The sequence below is a fragment of the Octodon degus genome, unplaced genomic scaffold, assembly GCF_000260255.1.
Source record: "Octodon degus isolate 3935 unplaced genomic scaffold, OctDeg1.0 scaffold00312, whole genome shotgun sequence".
NCBI classification, from domain to species: Eukaryota; Metazoa; Chordata; class Mammalia; order Rodentia; family Octodontidae; genus Octodon; species Octodon degus.
In genome coordinates, this window is record NW_004524888.1 from 792,470 (window position 1) to 802,724 (window position 10,255).

General features: G+C 46.7%; 1 protein-coding gene across 9 annotated transcripts in view; it reads left to right on the forward strand.

Annotated features, from left to right (window-relative positions):
- Window positions 1-10,255, forward strand: part of Wnk2 (WNK lysine deficient protein kinase 2) — a 132,887-nt gene that overhangs the window by 112,018 nt on the left and 10,614 nt on the right. For 6 of the 9 annotated variants that reach the window (XM_023707802.1, XM_023707803.1, XM_023707804.1 and 3 more), the window contains 2 exons: window positions 3,225-3,269; window positions 4,681-4,919. In XM_023707802.1, coding sequence (XP_023563570.1) covers window positions 3,225-3,269; window positions 4,681-4,919 — 284 coding nt within the window. The remainder of the gene's footprint in view (window positions 1-3,224; window positions 3,270-4,680; window positions 4,920-10,255) is intronic. The other 3 variants (XM_023707809.1, XM_023707811.1, XM_023707808.1) reach the window with 2 other exon arrangements.

Consider the following 10,255-nt stretch of genomic DNA (forward strand, 5'->3'; position numbering starts at 1 on the left):
TAGGTGCAGCAGGGAATGGGGCAGCAGGGTTGTCCGGTGCTTGCTTGACACAGTTTAGCGTTTGGGGTTTGCTGCTGCAGTGTGAGACATTCCCACTTCCTGGAAGAGAAGAGGCTCTAGGAAAACAAAACATGCTTTTAAGTTTTGACACATAGAAAGATTTCAACTACCATGAAGCTTGGAGAAGAAACAGCCCCTGACATGGTGGTACAGTAGGCTGGGTGGTGGGCAGGGTCCTATCTAGGGTAGCAGAGGCTCCACAAGTAGAATGGACCCAGAGGAGGTGCTAGAGTAGGTTGAGGTGGGGCAGCAACTCCTCCTTGTGGAGGAGTTTGGTGACTGCACGTCCTGAAGGATCCCAAAAGGAAGGGTCCAGAACCTTAGGCAGCACACACTAGTGGTTTTGTTGGTCAGAAGTTGTGGACACCCTGCCTGGATGGCCTCCTTTTGTAGCATCCTCCTGACCAGGCAAACAGTGGCACTCTCTGGGCCTTTCTCTCAGCACACAGGACCTGTGAAACCTCGCACTTTTCTTGTTCCTTGTTTGCATTCAGTTTGGGTCAGGGACCCCCATAGCTCTCTCTGCACATTGAAATGTCCTCATTCCTCTCTGGTGGAGAGCAAGTGGTCGCTAGGGACACAACACCATGCAACCCTGGATGGAGTAAAAGTGTTCCCCCACCCCCACCACAGGACCAAAACATGTCCTTGATTCTGAATTGATGCTTCATGCGCAGTTTTGGTGAATATCTCAGCTTGAGAATGCAAATACATGATGCAGAGATAGCCTGAAAGATGTTTTTGCCATGGATGCTGGCATGGGGCTGCTGACATCGTGTTGGGTCAGGATGGCCCCTGGAGGTCCTAAGAGGGAGAGAAGTCAGTTGGACGCAGGCCCTGAGCTGCTAGGTGCCAGGAGGGCTGACCCACGGGGTCCGTGTGGATGCTCCTGCCTCTGCTGTTCTTGTGAACTTTGTCAGTATTTGAACACTGAGATATAAAAAGCACATGTGAGGAATTGCTCCAGGTCTGACCCACTTTTCAAGCCATCTGTCTGTCCTAGTCAGACATCCTCAGTGCGGAGTCCTTCAGGCTGGAGGTATCCTCACTGTCCACCAAGGGCCTGAGTATTGGTGGGTGCTGGAGCTGGAGAAAGGGGGAGACTGCAGAAGGAGCAGTGTGTGGTTTGTGCCCCAGTGTGTTGCAGTGTGGAGCAGCCTCCTTGGAGCCCAGGATGAGCCCCGGTTCAACCTGTCATGCACCAGGAGGTGGATTCTTTCCCTTTCTGCCCTGGAGGATCCAGCAGGAGCTTCTCCAATAGACATCCTTGGGCAAGTGTGTGCACAGCAGAGCCCAGACAAGGACAGAGATGCTCTGGAGAGGTGGAGTAACTGCCTGCAGCAGGGCAGTGCTATCCAGAAGGAGCCAGGCCCCTGCCCCCTAAGAGGTTGCTGCGCCCTGGAGGCCCTGCTCAAGTGCTGCAGCATGCAGCCTTAGTGTCAGGGGGCATGCTGAGCAGTCTGTGCAGAGATTGGAGCTGTTTGTGATCTGGTTACTTGGGGGCAAAGTCTAGGAAGGCCAGGTGGCAGCTGGTCCATCTGGTATTCTTCCCAGTATGAAAGTAGCCAAGAAGAAACCCAGAAAACAGTGCTGCCGGTCATTCCATGAGTTGCCAGGTGGGCACCAGTGGCCTTTCTCTGAAGCACCTATTTCAGCCCAGTTGTGGGGGACCTGGTGAGATCCTATCTCTGTCCTAAGGCTGTCCTGATGGACCTGTGGCAGCCCAGGCAGGTACAACCACACACAAAACCTGAGGGGACACTGGTGCTCTCCTAATGCTCTGCATTTGGGATTCCAGCACAGGCCACTGCCAGACCCCAGAGGCCCCTGCCTGATGTAGAAGACAATACTTGGTCTCAAAAATGGACCAGGAAAAGGGATAGCTCTGCCTTTTTTATCCAGAGAGATCTATCTGGATTCCTTTTGCTCCTCTTTGTTTATTTAAGACTCCGGCAGCACATGGCCTCACTTCAGCACAGTAGGCTTAGCGATTATATAGGATAAAGTAAGTCAAGTCTATGTGAGCCGGGTTTCAAGTCTGGTATATACTGATGTCCAGCATTTGTGCACTGTCTCCCAAGGCAAAAGGAAGGCTGATGTCCCTAAGTTTTCCAGGTCCCCAGGTGTACCCAGCCTCATGGAATGGTGCCAAGCGTGCCCCCCTTCCTGGGAGCTTGGTGTTGCAAAGAAGGAAAGTGCCCTGGTGAGGAGGGAGGGCTGTTGGCTGTAGCGCACATCCTCAGTTCTAGAGTGGCTTTGCTGAGTGACCTTGGGGACCTCTGAACTAGCCCATGTCATCGTCTCAGCTTTCTGGGAGGCTGTAGGATGAGCTGGAGTAGCAGGACCTCAGCATAGCTCCTGGTTAGCCTCAGGCCCCTCCCTCCAGGCCCTGCCAGATGTTGCTGTCCCTATCTTCCCTGCCTGAGATACACCAGGCTGCCTCACTAGTTGGGACAGATCTGCTTAATATGGTCCAGGAACAAGGAGGCCTGGCCTTGCCCTGAGTGGAGGGGCTATGTGGACTTTTATAACGAGGCAGCAGTGTGGCCTGGAGTCAGAGCCCTTCTGTGTAGCCACTGCTTGATGCTCCTGTCAAACCTCATCCACTGCAGCCATCTGGGATCCAAAATTGGCCTCAAACCTGCAAAACAATGTATCTTTTTGCACTTGGGAAATCTCCACCGGCCTCTGCGGCCAGCCCAGGCGGTGCCCAGCTCTAGTCAGAGAGCCTGGGGCCGGCTCCTTGGGTTTCCTGCCTCTGTTGGTGGTGCTCCCCAAAGCCTGGCTCTTCAAAGCCAAGTGGTGTGTTTTGCTTTTTGGTTTTTTCATTTCTTTTCTTTATCCTTTTTTGTTGTTGTTGTTTTTCTTTTTTTCCTTCTCTTTTTCCTTTTCTGGAATATGCTTCTAGAGACAAACACTTCTCCCGAAGCTTGGGGGCTTGCCCTGGCACCTCTGCCTCCTCAGCGAAGCCTGTGAGAGCCTGCACACTAACTCTGGAGGTGCCGACCCCGTTACCCCAGGCCGGGCCAGCCCTCCTCTCTGAATTGCTGCCTGTGTCTGTCCCTCCCTGCACACTGACAACTTTGCTTAAGTGTGGTAGTGTGACCGGTGTGTTCCGTTCTGCCTAACCCTGTGGTCTTGTGTCGTTTGTTTTTCCCTTACAGGGTCAGCCCTGAAGCGTCTCTGCCTAGGCAAAGAACACAGCAGTAGTAATTATCTGGGTTTTTTACCCCCTTTGTCCCCTCTCATCGCATGGGCTTTCTCGTGGCTAGTGCGCAGCAGGGTGGCCTGCTCAGTGCCCGCCCCGCGGGCTGTGCTTCGCTTCTGCCTGGCAGAATAGCTGCCCGTAGCTCCCCTTTGTGTCTCCATGGCTCCTAGAGTTTGTGCGGCCTCGCCAGTTAACATCTAACAGGCTTGTCCTTCTCTGCAACGTCCACAAATTGCCAATCATTAATTGGCTCCTTTTCCAAAACCGTAGGACTCAGTATTTCCTTGAAGTGCTAAAGATGAGTGCTTCCCCCGAGGAGAGATACGAGGACCGAATGGGTATTAGTCTACCTGGGCCACTCACACCTCTCTCATCTCTTCCTCTCTTTTCTCTCTCCCCTTCTCTTTCTTTCCCTCTTGCTCCCTTTTTTTTTTTTTTTTTTTGTAACTTTTTCAAATTTTTAGTTTTCTTTCCTGGCTGAAGTTTTCATGTAGAAATAGCTCTGTGTGTAAAATCTCATCACTAATTTTCAGTTGTTTGTGTCTCTGCCTTGTCATTGCTAGCCACTAAAGTACACTACATTTTGGAACAGCTTGTTTTAAGAGATGGTCATTAGTTTTTGATGTTTTTATTAGTACAGGAAAAAAATCAAATTGGCTTATTCAAAATTGCCAACTAGAAATGATGTGTGTAGCAGAGAAGGAAAGAGATAATGTTTTGTTTTTAATTTTAAGCCCTCCTGTTGATCATTAAAAAAAAAAAAAAAACACCCTGAATGCAGAAGCCCCGTGATCTGATGAGCCTGGGGCTCCAGTCCACAGCAGCCAGCCTTGGAGCAGGTGGAGCCTCTTCAGGCTCTTGTGTTCTTCTCCAAACGCTCTGGAAGGGGAAGTGCTGTTTCCTAGTTCTGAATCCAGACACCAGAGCATTAAAATTCACTTGTGTGAGTGCGAATCCTGCAGGCTAGGGGGTGCTGAGCACCCTGCAGCACATTCTGGCCTCTGCTTTGCTTCCTTTTACCCTGAGAACACAGAGGCCACACAGAGCCCAAGGAATTGGACACACTCCCTGGGGCACCAGTGCCATGACTCTGATGGGATGGCAGGGGTGGGCACAGAGAGGACTCTGAACAGAGGCTGCCAGCTTTGTGGGTTCTGTCCCCTTTGCGTGGCTTATGAGATGGGCGATGCCCCCTGGCATAGCCAGGGCACTCAGCCCATGTAAATGCCCTACAATGTCTAAAACTGGGCAGCAAGGCCCTGTGATCCTGACCACCTCTTGAAGCAAGGTGTTGTCTGACAGAAGTGAGGCCATTTTCTTGGCCTTCATGTAAAAATGACTGAAGCCAGCCCGCCAGTGGCGCTAGGCGAGTGTGTGGCGTCACCAATCCTGGCCTGTGTGTGACTCCCCAGGGTCCTCCACCAGCAGCCTGGCCCCAGGCCCCGAGCCGGGTCCCCCGCCCACCCTGCACATCCAGGCGCAGGTGAACAACAGCAACAACAAGAAAGGGACCTTCACCGACGACCTGCACAAGCTGGTGGATGAGTGGACGACCAAGACGGTGGGGGCAGCGCAGCTGAAGCCCACGCTCAACCAGCTAAAGCAAACGCAGAAGCTACACGGCATGGAGGCCCCCAGCGAGGTGCGGGCTGTGAGTACAGGCGGTGCGGCTCTGCCAGGGAGGTGGGCAGTGGGCATGGTGGCTGGAAGTGGTTGCTAGCATCCTGCATGCTAGTGCTTTCCATTCATGACCTGAGTTTGATCACAGATTGCCCTTTGTGTAAAGCTTTCTTTTCTTACCCAGTAGGAGGCCAGTGACTTTCCTGTGGTCTCCAGCATGTGGAGGGGACAGGATAGTCTGGGGCCTCAGCTACCTCAGAGGCCTCAGTCTGGGCTACCTGAGCCTTGCAGCCCACAGCTGGCAGGTAGCCTCACCTGGGGTGACAGACTCATCTCCACCCACACACTGTCTATGCCCAAGCTGCCAAAGGGAGTGAGTGTGCCCATCACCTCATGGCAGCTAGCAGCAAGCTTTGGCTCCCAAACAGGGAACCAGCAAGGGAGAGGGCAAGGATTGCTCTCCCATCTTAGAAGTATGCTTTTTTGTGTCAGAATTCATGGGAGGAGTTTGTGAAATACAAGGGTTATTTTCACCTTAAATATTTAATAAGTTCTCAGATGAAGTTATCTGGGCTACAGTATGCTGTTGTGGGAAACATCCACCTATGAGGTTTTGCTCTGAAAAAGTTTGAATGCACATGAGTTGAAAATCTGGAGTGCACATGTGTGTGCCACCACCTACACTCTGGTTGACAGTGTGCTGTGTTTGTCACACATTTGTTTGTCCCTTGAAGGGAACATTTTCATTAGGGAACTGGTTCCTTCTACAGTTTTAAGGTCATTTGTATTGTCTAGATTTTCTTGAAACTCTTGTTAAGTTCTTAGCAATTGCTGTTCCTTCATTAAATTTACCTAAATTTTCAACACAGTTGTCATACACTTGCTTGTAATAGCTCTTATTTTTACAGTTTGCAGGATTTATCTTTTTCTTTCCAGATATTGGTTACTGGTGATCCCTCTCCTATCTCCATAGTGATTTGTGAACTTTATTGGCCTTTCCCAGGAACTTTGAGAATATTCTTTATTGTATGCTTAATTAGTTTCCGCCTTTTATTTATTTCCTTTTGTTTTTGGGCTAATCTTGTTCTGGACAGTTTCTAATGATATGTAATTCATTGGTTGCTACATTCAGTCCATAGAATTCCCTCTAACTGCATCATAAAAGTGTCAACATAGAATACTTTCACTAATTTCAGTTCAAAATAGTTTATAATTCCCATTATGATCTGAAGAGTTCTAATTTTTCTATTGACATTTTTATTACTGTTTTGTAGTTTAGCTACACTGTGATACGTACTTTCAATTAAAGTTTTCTGGAACTTTCTTTTGACCTATGTTGTCAACTTTTGTTGCTGGCCCCTTGAAATTTGGGTAGAATCTTGTTTTTGTTTTTGCCTTTTGCTAGAAATAACCCAGGGCCTTAGTACAGAGCTACATTCTCCAGTGCTTTAATTTTTTTTTTTTTTTTTTTGTGAGACAGTATCTCACTGAGTCACTGTGTTGCCCAGGCTGGGCTCGTGGTCCTCCTGCAGTGGCCTTCCAGACTGCTGCAGTTATGGGTATGTGTCCCCATACCTGGCTAGAACTGAATCTGTGTCATCTCCTCTCCATATTCACATCCCCAAACTACATCATCCTTATTTCTCTTCTGAAAACCTGCAGATCCCTCCTGACAGGTATACCTCTGTTAGTCAGCTTTCTCTTGCTGGGCCAAAAGTCATGTGCACAGTGTGAAGGAGAAAGAAAGGGTTTGTTTTGGCTGAGGGTTTCACGGGCTTCAGCCCACCCATGGTTATTTGGCTCCATTGCGTCTGTATTCTTGATGAGGCAGAGCATCATGGTGAGGGCGTGTGGTGGTTACTTCTCATGGTGAATGGGCTAGAGACAGGGACCAGAGGTTGTCTACACCCTTCTTCTATGTGTGCTTACTTCCTCCAGCCAGACCCCAGCTCCTAACAGTCTATTCAACCAAGAACTCAGTCCATTTAGGTATCAAGCAGTAGATGAATCCATTCATGAGGTTAGTACCAGTGTGACCCACTCAGCTACCCAAAGCTCTACCTTTGAACATGTGAACCTTTTGGGTGTTGTTTGTAATTTCAACCATTATAACTTCCATAAGTGTAGTCTTCCAATCCATTTTCCATAGACTCACACTATTCTGGAACAAAGTTAGTGATTCCAAATATTACCCCAAGGCCTTGTGGAGGCTGAACTCCAAACCTGGGCCACAGCCATGCGCTAGCTATTCCTGTGCTCAGACATTCTGGATTTTTCCTACATGGTTTTATATGGAAACTTATACATAATAAAATGTGCTACTCTAACCATTTTTGTGTACATAAAGGATTTGGTTGGAATTGAACACATTCATATAGTTATACAGTGTCACCTTCCATTCACAGAACATTTTCATCTTCCCAAAGAGACTTTCTGTCCCCATTAAACACTGATTTCCCATTTCACCTCCCCCATCCCCAGCACCCACCCTTCCGCTTTCTGTATCTGAGAATTTGAATATGCTCGGATCTTTGTGTGGATGGAATCATACAGTATGTGGCCTTTTGTGGCTAGCTTAGTTCACTTCATATGTCTTTATGTTGTGGCATATATGAGAACTTCAATTTTTTTCCCCTTATGTTTTTATTGTTGTAAACTGCACATAACAAAACTTAGCATCTTAAACGTTTTTAACTGTAAAGCCCAGTGGCATAAACTACATTCATAATATGGTGAAACCATCACTACCATCTGTCTCCAAAATTCCACTCATCCTGTGTAGTCAGCTTGTATCATGACCAAACACCCATAAATGACTTAGAGGGGGAAGAGTTTATTTTAGCTCCTATTTTCAGAGGCTACTGTACATGAGCAGCTACTTAATTGCTCTTGGGCCTGTGATGAGGCAGAACATGGTGGCAGGAGGATGCAGTAGAGGAAAGCTGCTCCCCATAGGCAGCGAGAAAGCAAAAGAAAAAAGCCAGAGAGGGCGGGGTTGAGGGGTCAGATGAAGTCTCCTAGGCACAACTCCATGATCCACTCTCTTCAGCGAGGCTCGTGTCCCATTTCTGTCGCTTCCCAGTAATGCCACCTCATCAATGGGTTAAGCCACTTAATGAGGTCCAAGCTCACTTCCCGCCAGTCCCATCTGATGACAACAGAGTGATATCTCAGTCTAAACCATAATATCTTCCAACTAAAAGACTGTCCCTATTCAGCAGTTACCCCTCATTACTCTGTCCCTAGGCCCTGGAAACCACCATTCTGCTTCTTTATGAATTTGACACTACCTCAAGCATGATAGTCCTCTCTGGCTGACTTGCCTTCCTTACGTGGTGTTCTCAAGGATGGTCCTTGGTGTAGCATGCATTTGAATGTCCTTCCCTTTTTAAAGCTAAATCTTTATTTATAACCCATTCTTAGTTTATCCGTCCATTGATGGGCACTCTAGATGCTTCTGTATTTTGGCTATTGTGACAATGCTGTGATAAGCAAATGCCCCTCCCTATAAGTCCCTGCTTTCTTTTCTGTCTTTTTTTTTTTTTTTTAAACTGGAAATCAAACTAAGGACCTCATGCTTGCCAGGCAGGCACTGTTAAGTCTCTGCTTTTGATCCTTTCAAGTATATATCCAGAAGCAGAATTGCTGTATCATTTGGCACTTCTATTTTTAGTGTTCCGAGTAATCTCCACACTGTTTTAATCAGCAGCTATACCATTTTACATTCCCAGCAATAGTACATAAAGGTTCAGTTTTCCCACATCCTCACCAACCCTAGTTACTTTTTGGTGTATTCATAGTGGCCATCCTGGGAGGTGAGAGGTTGTGTCTTGTAGTTTCCACAATGACTGAGTATTGAACAGCTTTTCATGTGCCTGTTGGCCACTTATTTTTAGGAAAATGTCTGTTTAGTTTCTTTCCAGTTTTGAAATTAGGTTTTTGTTGTTAAGGAGTTGTAGGAACCTCTCTATTATGGATATTAATCTCTTAAATACATAATTTGCAATTTTTTTTCCCATTTTATCAGTAGCCTCCTTTTAATACATAAAGGTCTTTAAATTTGTCTTTTTTCTTTTGTTACTGGTGGCCTTTAGTAGCATATGCAAGATCATTACCAAGTCCATCATGAAGTTTTCCAACAGTTTTATAGCTTCAGCTTTTATAGTTAGGTCTTTGGTCCACTTTGAGTTAATTTTTAGATATGGGATTAGATAAGGGTACATTCTTTTGAATGTGTATGTCCAGGTTTTTTGGGGGGTTGTATTTTAGGGAGGGGTCTACAGGGTGCTCCGGGTCTCACTCCTAGATCAGACTCATCGTGATCCACCTGTTTACAGCCTCCCAAGGTCTGGGATTATAGGCACGCACCACCACGCCCAGTCTCAATTGCCATCTCAGCATGCCCTGGGGGCGGGGCTGGCATGGCAGGCCTGGGGATTGAACTCTGGGGCCCTGTGCCTGCTTTGCAGGTGCTTTAATCCGCTGAGCTATTTGGCCAGTTCCAATTTTTTGAGCACCAAAGAGATTATCCTTTCCTCATTGAGGGAGCTTGTTACCTTTGTCAAAAGTCATGTGAGTCAAGGATGTAGCTCAGTGGTAGAGCACTTGACAAGTATGCTTCTGGGCCCAGTTCAGTCCTTAGTTCCATTAAAAAAACTAGCCATATAAGACTTTGTTTCCAGGCTTTCTATTATATTCTGGTTCAATTATGTCTTTTTTTAGAAAAAAAAATATTTATTTATTTTGTACAGGGTCTCGCTACACAGTTTTGCCTGGCAATGATCTTCCTGTCTCAGCCTCCCCAGTTCTGGGGTTACAGGCGTGCACCACCATGCTTGGCTACAGGGCCAGCATGGTGTGCCCAGGGTTGTGGGACTGGCACAGCATTTGGTACTGAGGATCGAACCTGAGTCCTTGCGCGTGCCAGGCAGGTGCTTAGACCCTAGCCCCAGCTATATGTCTTTATTCCAGTTCCCACACTATTTTGGTTCCCATATCTTTGTGGTAACTTTGAAACTATATAAGTCCTCTACCTCTTTTTTTTTTTTCCACAAGTGATTGAGATTTAAGAGTGCTTTGAAGAAGATTGTGTATGAAATTTGAGGATGGATTTTTTTTTAATTTCTGAACAAAAAGGTTATTAGAATTTTGATAAGGACTGCATTCAGCCTGTATTACATTCCATGTAGTATTGTTGCACTTTGAAATTTTAAGATATTGTTTTCCTTTTTTATGTTTTTATTCATTTTATTGTGCAATAATTTTTTTTACTGTGTTGTTCCTTTTCTTTCTCTTGAGAAGTGAGCTTATCCATACTTCCTCATTTTTATTTTTATTTTTTATTAATTTTATTGAGAAAAAATAATA